Source organism: Prionailurus viverrinus, chromosome D1, assembly GCF_022837055.1.
Source record: "Prionailurus viverrinus isolate Anna chromosome D1, UM_Priviv_1.0, whole genome shotgun sequence".
Classification (NCBI taxonomy): domain Eukaryota; kingdom Metazoa; phylum Chordata; class Mammalia; order Carnivora; family Felidae; genus Prionailurus; species Prionailurus viverrinus.
In genome coordinates, this window is record NC_062570.1 from 89,709,153 (window position 1) to 89,725,483 (window position 16,331).

The following is a 16,331-nucleotide window of genomic DNA, read 5'->3' on the forward strand; positions in this document are numbered from 1 at the left end:
ATGTGAAGACATTAAAAATGATTTTAAATGATTTTTACCTCACCCCATGCCCCTGGCATTTTGTGAAACTCAAATGGAAATCCCAGCTCAAAATTATAGAAGTGAATCAACGGAAAACAAACACCATTCCATTCCCCTCCATTCTGTTCAACCATACCTCAGCCTCTCCCTGGATTAGATCAAAATGTCCTTTTCCTCTCCTACATACAAAACAAAAGCTCTTAGTCTTGGAGAGACTTAGATATGGGGTAGAGGTTTAAGGGGGGGGGGGTGCTTATGCTACCAGCGTCTAGCCAATAATGCCTAATGCGTTAAAAATATGGTTAAAACTTCCTTCCAATATGGGCAACTAAATAGAATTTGAGCCAATAATAATAGTTAAAATGTAGTGAATACTTCTACAAGGCAGGCACCTTTACATTTCATCCACAAAGGAGCCCCAGCAGGTTGAGATTACCATTATTTCCACTTTATGTATGTTTTTAAAAAGCGAAACACAGAATGATCAATTAACTTCTTCATGATCACAAAGCCAATAAGTTGTAGTACTGAGAATTGGGAGCCCTCCGGCAGTGGATCTTCCAAAACTAGCTTTTAAAATGACACGAAAAGATCTGGTCCAATTCTTGGCACTTCAGAACCGGTTAATAAATAACAGTCCCTTTCATTTCTCTGGAATCCCAATCTGGACCTGGGCGGTCTCCTAACATAAAGCAAAATGACTGCACGTTGGAACTCTCACTGGACAAATCCTCTCTCCTCACTTGCTTCACCTGACATCTCAGCCAAACCCAAGGCAAGCAAGCTCTCAGGAAAAAAAAAAAGGCATTCAGGTTGCCACCCTAGAGATTCTGAGCCCCAGAGAAGCAGGAATGCAAATAGACTTTGCAAATAGACAAAGTATAGTATTGCTGTGGATCGAAAGTGTCTGTTTGCCCAGCCTGACTCTGAAATTCCCTGAGCCTGAAAGAACAAACACAACCCTTCCGGGGGCCCTCATAAAATCCCAAGCGGTCAGGTTCGGTCTGGTAAACAACACTCAGTCCTAGCACCTGGCGGAACACGGGGCGGTGGGGACTGGGACGGGCGGCGACCAAGTGGAAGGACAGAGACTGCCATCAATACCCACTTACACCTGCCTAGCGGCCTTGAAAAGTCAGGTGGACACCTACAGGGAGGGACCCTGGGAGGCGGGGCCCGATTCCCGCCTCGGGAGTGAGCGGGAGACCTCCTCCATCCTCCCCCTCCATCCGGGGCTGCCGAGCTCCCCCCATAGAACGCGGAAAAGGGCCCTTGCCACTTTAAATGACTCAGGAAGTGAAAAGAGACCGCTGACAGGGAAAGGGAAAGCAGAACCGGGGCGGCGGGGCTGGCGGCGCGGCGATCTCGCCCCGGGCAGCGCGAGGCAGGAAGGCGTGCGGCGCGGGGGCCGACGGGGGCGCGGGGCCGCCGCGCCGGAAGTACCCGCGCCGCGGGAGGAAGCGCAGCGGGCGCCGAGCGGCGGAGCCGGCGGGAAGGCCCCTCGCTCCTACGCCTGGCGCGAGCGGGCGGCGGCGGCGCCGCGGCCCCAGGCCTGTCCCGAGACCCGGCGTGGCCAGTTCCTGGGACGGGACCCCTGCGGGGAGGAGGACGGGAGGAGGCCCCGCGGCGAGCTCGGAGGCCCAGCGGCCTGGGCCGCGTCACCGCAGCCACATGGCCTCCGGAGTGGGCGCGGCCTTCGAGGAGCTGCCGCACGACGGCACGTGTGACGAGTGCGAGCCAGACGAGGCCCCCGGGGCCGAGGAAGTGTGCCGAGAGTGCGCCTTCTGCTACTGCCACCGCCACGCCGAGGCGCACAGGCAGAAGTTCCCCAGCCACCACCTGGCCCAGTACGTCCACGGCGCCGCCCCGGCCTGGACCGCGGACACCCCCGCGCAGGGCGACGCGAAGGAAGATGCCCAGGCCAAGGTGGAGAATGAGAGGGATGTAGAGAGCGAGGTGGGGGAGGAGAGCGAGTCCGAGGAAGACAGTGAATCCGAAGAAGAGAGCGAGACGGAGGAAGAGAGTGAGGATGAGAGCGATGAAGACAGTGAAGACGACAGTGAGGAAGAGATGGAGGATGAGCAAGAGAGCGAAGCAGAGGAAGACAACCAAGAAGGAGAATCTGAGGCCGAGGGAGAAACGGAGGCAGAAAGCGAATTTGACCCAGAAATAGAAATGGAAGCGGAGAGAGTGGCCAAGAGGAAGTGTCCGGACCATGGGCTCGATTTGAGCACCTATTGCCAGGAAGATAAGCAGCTTATCTGTGTCCTGTGTCCGGTCATTGGGACTCACCAGGGCCACCAGCTCTCCACTCTAGATGAAGCCTTCGAGGAACTAAGAGTAAGTATTGGGAGTTGAGAGCGTAGGTCTAGAGGTCAGGACACCTGGGTGTCAACTCAGGTGGCCCACTTGTGGCCACGTTCGCTTTCACCGTAACCCTAAAAAGCCAGTCTATGCAACTTGTTGGGAGCAGTGCTTATTCCCCCTTTTTGGTTGAACTCCTTTGAGAATCAGATGAAAGTTCTGGACTCTGACCCAAGGGAAATATATGTACACACAAAGCTTAGTGTACACTTTTCTCTGGAAAATTGCAAGCCACTGGTCCCTGGATCCCAGGTGAAGCATTCCTTGGGAGTTTTGACTCCGTGTAAGCCAGTTCCCACAACGTCACCTTGTTGAGCCCAGTGCCTTGACTTGGTAAGGCAGTCTCTTTGCCTGCTTGAAAACACGGGAAACTGTGGTTTGGCCAGATGAGTCCAGGTAGTTCCTCTGTAGTGAGGAGACCCTCGGAGATGGTGGTATCCTATTAAGGTCATATGCACCCTGAGTTTCTTTTAGGTTCTTCATGTGTGATACTTATTTGGAAAGGAAGATGAGAGGTTGGAGGCAAACTTGGAATGCAAGTGGGAGTCCCTGTGTGCTCCGTCTTGATGGGAGGGCAGGACCTTCTATTTTGGACCTTGCTAGTCCCCTGGACGTGTTTGGAAAGTAGTAGACATTAATCAATATTTGCTGGGCGAATGGATTTGCAAGTGATTTGCCTTTTATTTATATTGTGGTTATTTACAGCCAGTGAGAGAAATCGCTGGAGTTAACTAGGGAGGAAACCGAATGATCAAGTTATTAGTGAATGTTGTCATATTATGATGACTGGTTTCCTTAAGCAACCTTGCAATTGCTGGCGATGGAATAACAAATACCTGGTTAATGAGTATCTCTTTTATGAGATTTTTCCTTTTTTATTGTAAAATACGCAGTGTGTGAAAACGTGCACAGTCTAACAAGTCATTATAGAGCAAATTCTGATGTGACCTCTATCCAGATTAAGACATAGAATATTAGTAGCAATATTGAAGCCCAGTGTCCTTTCCAATTATAACCAGTTCCCATTCCCAGTAACCATTATCCAACTTCTGAGGTGGTATTTCCTTGCTTATCTATCCATGCATGCATGCATCCATCCATCTATCCATCCATCTGTCCACCCATTCTTAAACTTACTTGAACTTGACGCAATTGATATCATATCGTTATTGTGCATTCTTTTGAGTTATGCTTCATTTTTTCAACACTGTGTTTCTGAGATTTGTCCCGTGGGTGGCTGTGGTTTGTTCGTTTCCATTGTTGTGTAGAATTCGATTTTATGACTGTGCCACAAGTTACCTGTTCTGTCAGTGATGGAAATTTGACTTACAAATTCTGGAGTTTCTGCCTATCATAAACAATGTTGGTGTGGACATTCTTGTTCAGGTCTCCTGGTGCATATCTGCATATACTTAAATGGAATATAAACCTAGGAGTTAGATTGTCCGGTCACAGACTGTGCATATCTTAAATAGTACCAGATGTTGCCAATTATTTTCCAAAGTGGTTGTACCAATTTACATTGCCAGGAAGAGTATGTGAAAATTCCTGTTGTTCTGTATCTTTAGGACTTACTATTATAGAATTTAAAATTTTTGTCAATTTTGTGGATATGTGATAGTATCTTCTTGTGGTTTAAATTTGTATTCCTCTAGTTACTGAGGACTTTGTGTATCTTTTGTATTTCTCCTTTGGTGAAATACCCTTTCAGTTTTTTTGTTCGTATTTCTATTAGGTTGTCTTTTTCTCATTAACTTATAGGCGTATTCATGTATTTCTTTGACTTCTTTGTTGTTTATATGGGTTGAAAATATCTTCTTTGTTTTTTAAATTATGTCTTGGGTAGAAGTTGTTCATTTTAATGTAGAATTTATCAATAATTGCCTTTATTGTTAGTGCTTTTGTGTTTTATTTCACTTAGTATTGATTTCTGTGTGGCAGAAGTAAGGACTCTATTTCATTTTTTCCCTCTACAGGTAGCCAATTGCTCTAGCAGCATTTATTGAAAAGTCTGCCTTTTCTACACGGATTTGCTATACTACCTGCCTATATGTGTGTGAATGTGTTTCTTGGGTCTTCTATTTTGTACCATTGATCTGTTAGTGTATCCCTGTGTGAAAAACATGTTTTCTTAGTTATCATAGCTTTGTAACAAGACTTAATATCTGGTAGAGCAAGTCCTTCCACTTTGTTCTTCTAGATGGGTATCTCAGCCAGTCTTGGCCTTTTATGTTTCTTAGAACAAACTGTAGCCTGCAGGACATTTTTTGTATTGCATTTAGTTTATAAAGCAATATATGAAGAATTAACATCATTACAAGATAAAGTCTTCTGGTGTGTTTATTTTGGTCTAAATTGCTTCATGATAAAGTTTTATAGTTTTTTTTTTCTGAAAGATCTTGTACCTCATTGTGAAATTTATTCCTGGACACTTAAAACTTTATAGTATTGTAAAAAAATTAAATTTTTAAAAATGTTTATTTACTTCAGAGAGAGACAGAGCATGAGCGGAGGAGGGGCAGACACACACACACACACACACACACACACACACACACACACACACACACACGCCCACACACAGAACAAAGCAGGCTCTAGGATTCCGAGCTGTCAGCACAGAGCCCTACACGGGGCTGGAACTCACAAACTGTGAGATCCTGACCTGAGCCGAATTTGGATGCTTAACCAACTGAGGTGCCCCCAAAACTTGTTTTCTAATTGTATATAGGAGTATGATTAGCTTTTATGTATTGATTTTTGTGTTAAAATGTCTGCTAAATTCTCTTAAATATTTCTAATAATGTGTAGATTTATTCTACATACATGACCTTATTATTTGCAAAGAGAGACACTTTTTGTTTCTTTCCAATCCTTACATGTGTTTTTTCTTGCCTATTGCTTCAGATAGGACCTCCAATATAATGTTGAATGTAAGTCATAGTGGGTATTGTGGTCTTGTTCTAATTGATGAATAATTTACATTTCACAAATAAGTGTGATAATATATTTATATATTATATATATCACAGATATATTTCATCAGATTAAGAAATTTCCCTTTTTTTTTTTAATGTTTATTATTTGAGAAAGAGACAGAGAACAAGCAGGGGAGGGGCAGAATGAGAGGGAGACACAGAATTGGAAGCAGGCTCCAGGCTCTGAGAGCCCGACGCGGGGCTCGAACCCACAGACTACGAGATCATGACCTGAGCTGAAGTCGGCCGCCCAACCGACTGAGCTACCCATGTGCCCCAAGAAAGTTCCTTTTTAATCCTAGTTTAAAAATTTTTCTTAATATTGAATGGATACTGAATTTTGAATGGTTTTCTTGCATCTATTGGGATGTTCATGTGATTTTACTTTTTTACTATGTTGATGTGGTGAATTATATGGATTGATTTTTTCAATTAAATTTAAAAAAGTAATATGTTCGCATGTCTCAAAAGTCTCTTGTTCACCCTTGTACTTTTCACGTGGTGCCCCCCCCCCTCATGACTATTGGTAACCACTTCTATTAGTTTCTTGCTAAGTTTTCAAATGTTCTTGTATTTGTACACAAAAACACAGGGGTGTGCATATATATGGTCTTATTTCCATCCCTTCATGTCATTATTATTATATTTTACAATTAAAGCAACGTTGCATTTGTGGGAGAAACACAACTTGGTCATGATGAAATATCTTTATGTTTTTAAATTTGGTTCATTAATAATTTATCTGGATTTTTTCACATATTTATGGGAGAAATTAGCTTATAAATTTTTTTTTGTACTGTCCTTACGAGATTTTGCTATCAAAGTTATGTTGGCTTCACGAGTTGTCAGCACAGAGCCTGACACAGGGCTCAAATCCATGAACTGTCAGATCATGACCTGAGCTGAAGTCAGACACCTAACCGAGTCACCCAAGGTGCCCCCTTTCTATGGTATTTTTGATTATGGATTCAATTTCTTTAATGATAATAGGTCTGTACAAGTTGTCTGTTTTTCCTCAGGTCAGTTTTGAAAAGTTACGTTTTACCATAAGTTTGTCCATTTTGTCTCACTTTTTAAATGTATTAATATAAATTTGTGAATCATATGCTGTTATTGTCTTTCTTCATATTGTAACTATTCTCTTTATTCCTTTGAGAACAGTGAATATGTTGGTCATAATCTGTTTTTGATTATTCTAGTATGTGAAGACTTTGTGGATCCAGTATGTGAACACTTTGATGGTGTTTTTCATGTTTATTTCCTTTTGTGCTTTTTTATGTCTGCATAGCTTCTCAATGCCTTTGAAAAATTATTTGTGGCGATTTCCCAAGCCTTGGAACGAAGCTGTATTCTTCGGCATGAAGCTATACTCTTCGAAAGAGGATTTGAATTTGCTTGTGCAAAGGCCTGAGGGTACAATTTGTTTAGAACCCCCTTAAACTAAATTAATTGCTTGAGATTTCCTGGACCAAATTTTTAGGAGGTACCTGCCCACGTTTACAACTTCTGAAAGATTCTACTTTCATCCATTCCCACAGCTCCTCACCCCCTTTTGTTCAGCTCCAAGGCAACACTCCCACAGTCCCCTTTGGAGGGTGAGGTAGTGAAAGGTTTACTTTAGTTTGTCTTTACTCTAGGATTTTACTCTTTGGGAGTTGTGAAAGCATCCCAGGTCTATGTGGATAGGGTCTCTTTTAAATGTCTCACTCTGGGGGAAACCTGGCTGGCTCAGTTGGTAGAGCATCTGACTCTTAATCTCAAGGTCATGAGTTTGAGCCCTACGTTGGTATAGAGATTACTTTAAAAAATAAAAATTAAAAAAAAATGTCACTCTGAGCATATCATCAACTTTGCTTTCTCTTACCTTCTCCTCACTTTGCACCCCCAGTCAAATGTACAACGCATTTTATTTCGGATCAGTGAATGTGCTCAGATCAAGAGCTGCTTCCCAGGGACACCTGGGTAGCTCAGTCACTTAAGCATCGGACTCCTGGATTTGGCTCAGGTCATGATCTCATGGGTTCAAGCCCTGGGTCGGGCTCTGTGCTGGCAGCACTGAACCTGCTTGGAATTCTCTTTTTCCCCCTCTGTCTGTCTCTCCCCCACTCACACTGTCTCTGTGTCTTTCAAAATAAATAAAACAAAAAACAAGAGCTCCTTCCTGTACTCTTCTTATGTTAACGTTGGAGTATTGCTAACTAAACTATGGACATTATTACAGTTCCACCAGTTTTTCCTTTAATGACTTTTGTACCAGGATCCTATGGTCACATTACATTTTTTGCTTTTGATGACCTTGATAGTTTTGAGGAGTGCTAGTCTGGTGTTTTGTACAATGTCTCTTAGTTTGGATTTGTTTGATGTTTTTCACATGGTGAAACTGGAATTAATGGGGTTTTGGAGGATATAAATTATCTCTTTTGCTTTGCTTTTTTACTTAGTATGTCTGGGAAATAATAGATAAATCTGTTTATTTGTTTACAGCTACATATACTCTGTTGTATGTCATTTGTTAAATTCTTTTTTTTAAATATTTTTTAAGTTTATTCTTGAGAGATAGAGAGAGACAGAGCATGAACAAGGGAGGGGGAGAGAGAAGGGGAGACACAGAATCCGAAGCAGGCTCCAGGCTCTGAGCTGTCAGCACAGAGCCCGACGCGGGGCTTGAACTCCCCGATAGAACCCGATCTCACGAACCGCGAGATCACGACCTGAGCTGAAGCTGGACGCTTAACTGACTGAGCCACCCAGGCGCCCCCATTTGTTAAATTCTTAGTTTATAATGTATTTTTCAACTCTAGAATGCTTATTTGTTTATTTTTAAAAGATCTTTTAAAAGTTCTTTTGGGGTCTGATTTTATGTCACATTTTCATAATTCTTCTCATGTCTCATGATTTTTCATCTAATACTAGATATTGTGTTTAAAAGAACTGGGGACAGTAGTATTTTCTTTTTTGTCCCTCAGAAGGGGTATATGCTATTTATTCTATTAGGCAGCTAGGATGAAGGGCTAATTATTTTGATCCAGTAAATATTTGAGCTTGATCAGAGCTTAGTTACAGCTTTAGTTTCAGTTCACTCTGGTTTCAGATGTTTTGAGGCCAATGTATATTTGCTTATTGGAAGAGAGTAAGGCTCTTGGAATATTAAAAGTAGCATAGCATGGGGGCACCTGGGTGGCTCAGTTGGTTAAGTGACCGACCAACTTCGGCTCAGGTCACGATCTCTCAGTTCCTGAGTTCCAGCCCCACATCGGGCTTTGTGCTGACAGCTCAGAGCCTGGAGCCTGTTTTGGATTCTATGTTTCCCTCTGTCTCTGCCCCTCCCCCACTCACACTCTGTCTCTCTCTCTCTCTCTCTCAAGAATAAAGATTAAAAATTTTTTTTTTTTTTTTTTTTTTAAGTAGCACAGCATGGGGCGCCTGGGTGGCTCAGCCGGTTGAGCGTCTGACTTCGGCTCAGGTCACGATCTCACGGTCCATGAGTTCGAGCCCCGTGTCGGGCTCTGTGCAGACAGCTAGGAGCCTGGAGCCTGCTTGAAATTCTGTGTCTCCCTCGCTTTCTGTCCCTCCCCCACTCATGCTCTGTCTGTCTGTCTGTCTGTCTCTCTCTCTTTTCGTCTCCCTCTGTCAAAAATAAATAAACATTAAAAAAATATTATAAAAGTAGCACTGCATGATGATGGTGCGAGAACAGGATCCATGTTCCACTGCATTCATTCATTCAGCGAGTATTTATGGAGTATAGGCCAAGGACAGGTGCTTTCTAAGTATTGGGGATATAGCAGTGAGCGGTGGAAAAAGTCCCTATATCTGTTGCAGCTAAGAAAATAGAGAAAAACAGATAAGCAAATATACATGTAATAAGTGTTGTAAAGAAAAATATAAAACAGTGCAGGATTAGGAGAGGGACAGAAATTAGCTTTGCTGCTTGCTTTTTGACATTGGGCAAGCTGTGTAACAGTTTGGCTATACTTCTGTATCTCTAAAATGGGTATAAAGTTATGAAATAAAGTAAAATCGGATTTGGGGGCACCTGGATGGCTCAGTCGGTTAAGCGTCTGACTTCAGCTCACATCATGATCTTGCAGTCCGTGAGCTCGAGCCCCGTGTGCTGACAGCTCAGAGCCTGGAGCCTGCTTGGGATTCTGTGTCTCCCTCTCTCTTTGCCCGTCCCCCGCTTATACTCTGTCTCTCTCTCAGAAATAAATAAACGTTAAAACATTTTTAAAAATAAAATATGATTTTGATGTGAATAAAATGGTTTAGCTTGTGATAAGACACTTTAACAATACTTAACACATTGTAAGTTCTCAGCAAATGTTAGCTGCTATTTTTATTATTAATATAAGGAATGTAGTGAAATATACATCCTGAGTTGAGAGGAGTTTGTATAATATATGTTTTGGTAGCTTCATGCCTAGCCAGGCTGTGAGTGTCTGGTGTTGGTGGTAGAAGGCCAAATTGTTGCCAAGGGTTGCTGACACTTAGAGGAAAGCAAACTTAAGAATAGACAGAGAACCAAGGCGGTTGTCAAGCAAGAGGGGACTGAGGAGAGGTTATTGGAAGGCTGGGCCAAAAGAACTAAAGTGAACACTTTGAAGGGACAGGATTAACACCTAGTCCCTGAAGTGATTTTTAAAGTCTTGCCTTTTCTCCTATGCTGTATTTATTTCCATTTGGATCCAGAGGATTCTGTCTTCAAAGAATTTTGTGGGTCCAAATTTGAATTGAACATGTGTTCCAGCTTTATCATAGAAATATAGTTAGTTACACAGCCCAAATTATGATCTCTCATCTGGGTCATAACATCTCGTCCAGATATGCAGGTTTCTCTTACCATAATTTCTGGCCCTGAAAGTGGGTCATTGGGTCTGACAAAGGAACTCGATCTGGCTTATGGATTTAGTCACATGAAAATTCTTATATTGTCAAGGGGATTTGCATTCATAGCTATGTTAATGAATCATTTTTGTTAAACAAAGAAGTGCAATTAGATATACTCAGAATTCTAGACCAGTAGTTTAAAAAATTGAACACAACTTACAGTAGGGGAAGTGTGCTTTATACTGTAATCTTGCTTAGACACACGCACATACACACTCCTTTAACTCAAATGGAGCATGTATGGCTTACCAGATATGATGTTTTCTGGTTTTGTTCTGTTCTGGATTCTCCTGCTAAGTTGATTGCATTGCACATTAATGGGTTATGTCCTGTGACTTGAACAGTACATGTCTAGCTCACTCGAGGATCACTGAGGAAAAGGTAAGTTATAAAATGGCTGAGACAAGTGGTGCAGAGTTCAGCAAGTGCTTATGAGCATCTGTAGAATTCTTTTTTTTTTTAATTTTTTTTTTTAAATGTTTATTTATTTTTGAGACAGAGAGAGACACAGCATGAGCAGGGAAGGGGCAGAGAGAGAGGGAGACACAGAATGTGAAGCAGGGTCCAGGCTCTGAGCTGTCAGCACAGAGCCCGACGCGGGGCCCAAACTCACGAACTGTGGGATCATGACCTGAGCCGAAGTCGGACGCTTAACCGACCGAACCACCCAGGCGCCCCTAGAATTCTTAATATGGCTTTATTATGGATAGATGAAAGGATTTGAAGCCACACCCTCTGCCCTCGAGTGTGTCTTTAAGATGGGTATTTGGGGAGAAGAATGTTGGGTTAAGTGACATTGGGAACAACTGCAGAGAAGAGCTGGTGAAGGGGCACTAGTAGTGGAAGGTTAGAAGGATATACGCATATGCTCAGAACAGCTGCGGCTCTGGAAGGCCTGGAGTTGGAGGTAGGTCACTGCTACATCCTATAATGGTGCATGACTCCGGCTCTCCAGTCAGCTCATAAGAAGCAGCTCTGGTAGGGAGGCAGAAGCTTGAAGGTCTGCTGAAATGGACCTGTTTATATTATTTTTAATTCTCTGAAAGATTTAGGATATCTTTTTTTAAATTTTTAATATTTTATTTATTTATTTATACATACGTTTATTTATTATTGAGAGACAGAGCATGAGCATGGGAGGGACAGAGAGAGAGGAGGAGACACAGAATCTGAAGCAGGCTTCAAGCTCCGAGCTGTTAGCACAGAGCCTGATGCAGGGCTTGAACTCACAAACCCTGAGGTCATGACCTGGGCTGAAGTCAGATGCTTAACTGACTGAGCCACCCAGGCGCCCCTTGATGTTTATTTTTGAGAAAGAAAGAAAGAGAGTGCATGCGCACGAGCGGGGGAGGGGCAAAGAGAGAGGGAGACAGAATCTGAAGCAGGCTCCAGGCTCTGAGCCGTCAGCACAAAGCCTGTCGTGGGGCTTGAACCCACAAATCACGAGATTATGACCTGAGCCGAAGTCAGATGCTTAACCGACTGAGCCACCCAGGCACCCTTGGGCTAACTTCTAATAAAACCATGAAGCATTAGCTGTGTAGTGGTTCAGTGTCTTATTTATTTGTTTAGAATAAGACAAACTAAGATTAAGGTAAAGAGAATGACTTCCTACCAGTTCCACCCCAGTGGTTCGTTCTGTGAAAAGTTTGTGAGAGGCCTGTAGTTCTGGGATTCCCTATATGAGTCTGTCCTCCAAAATGTACTTTCTGACCCTGTAATAAGTCTTAGAGTTCTGCAGTGAAGAGGACTGACAGGGCCCCAGCTTTCATGGACTTTACTCTCTAGCTGGGGAGAAAGAGAGGTAATTTTGGATGGTAGTATGTAGTATGAAATCTTTGTCAAGTCATAGTAGTCAAAGAGTGAGTGGCATGGCAGCAGAGGGTTATATTTTGATGAGGTAGTCATGGAAGGCATCTGTGGGCATATGACATTTGGGCAGAGACCTGAATTTATGAGATCTAGGGAAACTCTTCTGTTGTGTTACCAATTGAGTACTGCTTTTGCAAAGTTCAGTGATTTGTAGCAGATATGATTGCTTTGGTTCATATAAATTTTCATAAAGGGATAGTGACTCTTGAAGTAAGAAGAATAACATTATTCTAGCAGTTGTAATGTTCTGTTAGCACAGAGAAAATATTACCCTATGGAGGGAGTATGAGCTTATGGGGATCCCTTTTACAACACTTTATTAGGGGATTCAACATCCCCTAAGGCAGTGCTTCATTAAAGAGAGCCTGGAGGGCTTCTGCAGGGTTAAATGCAGGGGAAAAGCCATCTCAGTGTGTCCTGTTAAAGAAATGGACTTTTTGTGCATGAAAGAATGAAAATTATACCTTGTAATATAAAAATTAAAAAATATTCCGGTAGAAGAGTGGTTAAGGTAGAAGGAATGGTGAATGCAAAGGTTCTAAGGTAGAGGTGAACTTGGGGTATTGGAGGGACAACAAAAGGTCCTTATGAAGTAGAGTGGAGTGAAAAAGGAGTAGAAGGTGAGGTCAAGAAAGTAAACAGTGTGTTCCTTACCTCGGTGCCACGTTTCTGAATCATCCGTGGAGGTGATTGTTTAGAAAATACCTGGATTGGCTCTATCCCAGCCAGTTAAATCAAATCAAAATCTCTGGGAATGGTCAAGTATTTTGTAGAATGTCCTTTACTTGGATTTGTCTTGTGTTCGTCTCGTGATTAGACTGGAGTTAGTAGTTTCGGGAAGGAAGACCGCAGAGTTAAGGGTACACACTATCAAGATGACTTATCACTGTTGGTGTCTGGGAGACAGAATGGATTAATAGCTGGCAGTTATATAATAGGTGCCAGGCACTGTTCTAAGCTCTTTATATATATTAAATTGATCCTTGTAACAACCCTGGAGGTACATTATTATCTCTATTGTAAAGAAAAATGAAACTTAGTCATAGAGAGTTCATATAACTTGCTCAGAGTCCTACAGTTGGAAAGTGAGCGAGCTTGGCCAGGAGTCTTAACAGCTGACTCTTCACAGAAAAGGTCCAGGCTTCTCCTTTTCTTTCTCCCAAGAATCCAGTGCCCTCTTTTTCTCTTCCCTGACCTTTCAATCAAAATAGAATGGGTTGGGGTGTTTGGGTGGCTCAGTTGATTGAGTGTCTGACTTGATCTTGGCTCAGATCATGAGCTCACGGTTCGTGGGATCGAGCCCCGCATCTGCACTTTCAGTGCAGAGCCTGCTTGGGATTCTCCCTCTCTTTCTCTCAAAATAAATAAATAAACTTTACAAACAAAACCAGAAAACAAAATAGAGTGGGTTAATGGGCATTTTATATTTTTAGATTATTGCTTTTCAGGGTAAAGTTGCTGATGCAGTAGTCTTATAATTCTTAAACCCCTCTGAGAATTAAGGACTGTGTGCCTGTGGCACCAGCTTCTCTTAACTACAGCCTGTAGCATGGAAGTCGCCCTGCCTATTCACTGGTGCACCCACTTCTCTTCCCTTGCGTTCGACCCAGGACTGAGAAGCCAGAGGTGGATCTGTGTCAGTGCTCATTGTGTCTTCTGCTTGAAATAACAGTTCAGCCTGAGATGACCAGCTCAGTTTCACATTCCTGTCCCTGTTGGTTATTTTAATATCCAGAGCCAGAGTCTAAACGTATGTGACAGGAAAAAGCACAGATGCTCACGGACCTCTCAGAAGAGGGGAAAGAATATATACAAGGAATAGGTGAAATGAAAGCTTTAGTCCTGATATGTGGGGTAGAGATGAGAATGGGGGAAGAAACAGAACTGTGGCCCTAGGAGACTTAAATCCTTTGTATGTGTGTTTTGTTTTTGGGGTGTGTGTGTGTGTATCACTATGATCAGGATCAAGCCAACATGGCATCAAAGAAAAAAAATACCAATATTGATACCCTTTTCAGATGTCACAGGATATATCAATAATGAAAAAAACAAAATTCTTCAAATATGCTAAAGCTCTCTCCATAATGTAGGCCAAATAACCATATTCTTATTCAACATTTCATTATGTGCTAAACTGAGTTCAGATGTGTTTAGATAGTTTTGATCAGGTAGCAGGGTAACCCTTTAACTTCAGTAAAAGATTTAAGGAGACATTCATTTTAATGTGTACAAACTATAGCATATAGTTAGCTTATTGTTAAAGACTGGTATTTTTAAGTTAATCTTTTTTATCTGAGTAATTTTTGAGTCATTTTGGTGAGCTGTATGATGTATATTGGGAATAAAGACAAGTTTTTGACATTAGGAAGCTTATAGTCTAGTAGGAGAGATAGTCTTCATGTGCTTGTTTGTGTGTAAATGTTAGAAGAGAGGTACAAATAGTATGCTATGGGGGCTCAAAGAAAAGAGATTGATTTCATCTGTAAGCATGGAATTAGGAAAGATGTCTTGGCAGAAGTGGTATTCGAAAGGATGGATAGGATTTTACTAGGTAAATACAGACTAGATACTGTTAGGTACCCCTCCTCTATGTTCCCATAGCAACAGCCTATGCACATTTACTGTGGTATTAAATACCGTACTGTATCAGGGTTATATCTTTTCATGTCTAATGTGGGTTATAAACTCTTCTAGGGCCACTCTTCTATGTTATTTATCTTTGTGTTCCCAGTACCTAGAACAGTGCCTGTTGAGTAGTAGATGTACATATAATATTTGGTAAATACACGATATGAAATATCTAGTCCTAGGGTGTCAATGAAAAACTGAAAGAGGGGCGCCTGGGTGGCGCAGTCGGTTGAGCGTCCGACTTCAGCCAGGTCACGATCTCGCGGTCCGTGAGTTCGAGCCCCGCGTCGGGCTCTGGGCTGATGGCTCAGAGCCTGGAGCCTGTTTCCGATTCTGTGTCTCCCTCTCTCTCTGCCCCTCCCCCGTTCATGCTCTGTCTCTCTGTCCCAAAAATAAATAAACGTTGAAAAAAAAAAATAAAAACTGAAAGAGACAGTATTGCATGATTTAGTATATCAGTGTTTCCATTAATTCAGCTGCATCTAAAATAATGAAATAATTTGGAAGAATCCCAAATAATAGCAAAATCCAAAATAAAAGATAGATGTTTATTTCTCCCTGTGTCAAAGGGATGTGGATGTAAGCAGTCTAAGGCTAGTATGGAGGAACTGTGAAGTTATTAGGAATCTAGGCTGTTTCTAGCTCTGCTCTGCTACTTTTAGGGTGTAGTCATTGTCATGGACCAAGTTGACTGCTGGTGTTCCAGCCAGCACATCCAGGTTCCAGGATAGCAGGCACAGGAAGGTGAAGAAGGGAACGCCTCTCCATTTTAAGAAAACCCTCTAGAAGTTGTATACATTGCTGCTTATGTTTCACTGGCCAGAATTCAGTCCTGTGGCCTTATCTAGTTGCAGGGGAGATGTTTTCTCTAGGCTGTGTCCAGCTAAAAGCTGGGGTCTGTTACTAAGGGAAAATGGGACAATAAATATGAAGGGCCAAGCAGTCTTGCATCAGTTGGCTTTGCAGTCTGTGCGTTTGAGTACTTACTAGCTGTGTCGTGTTGGATAATTCACTCAGCATCTCTGAGTCTTGGTTTCCTCGTCTGTAACATGGGCATAATAATTGTTTCTCCTTATTGGGTTATAGTGAAAAATAAACAAAGATCGTACATGTAGAGAGGCTAGCATAGTGCCTGGAATATAATAAGCCCTCAGCAATTGGTAGCTCTTATTCTTATTACCATTATAAAGCCATCTAAGGTTCCGTTCTGAGTTCAATTCCAGACCGATTAGTCTGGCAGCAGTAGAAGTTCTGGACACCAAGTTTCTTTGGGTGAAAAGTGTTCAGCCTCCTCTCCTTCTGCTCCTTCTGCCTGCTCTATTCTGGTGGCAAGATAGTCTGGTGAAAACCTTATCTTTGAGAAGAGGCTCCTGTATGTTTCAGTGTCCTGCTGGTGCCTTATGCACTAGCTAACCAAAACACAGCTGGTAGGTCTAATTTTAGGTTCACAAGTCTTGCTGGTTGTCCTCTTTAAATTCTGTTTTACATTCTGAACTGTGGGAAATTTTTATAGAAGCAGAGGGGAGGCAGAGGCAATACACCCTTTACTTTCCGGTTAGAAAATAGCCTCCATTTTCTCTC

General features: G+C 42.4%; 1 protein-coding gene across 2 annotated transcripts in view; it reads left to right on the forward strand.

The window, feature by feature from the left end:
* Positions 1 to 1,126: 1,126 nt before the first annotated feature.
* TRIM44 (tripartite motif containing 44) overlaps positions 1,127 to 16,331 on the forward strand; it is a 110,618-nt gene continuing 95,413 nt past the window's right edge. The window contains exon 1 of one of the 2 annotated variants that reach the window (XM_047877552.1): positions 1,127 to 2,361. In XM_047877552.1, the coding sequence (XP_047733508.1) occupies positions 1,693 to 2,361 (669 nt within the window). In that variant the 5' untranslated portion in view covers positions 1,127 to 1,692. The remainder of the gene's footprint in view (positions 2,362 to 16,331) is intronic. The other variant, XM_047877551.1, reaches the window with a different exon arrangement.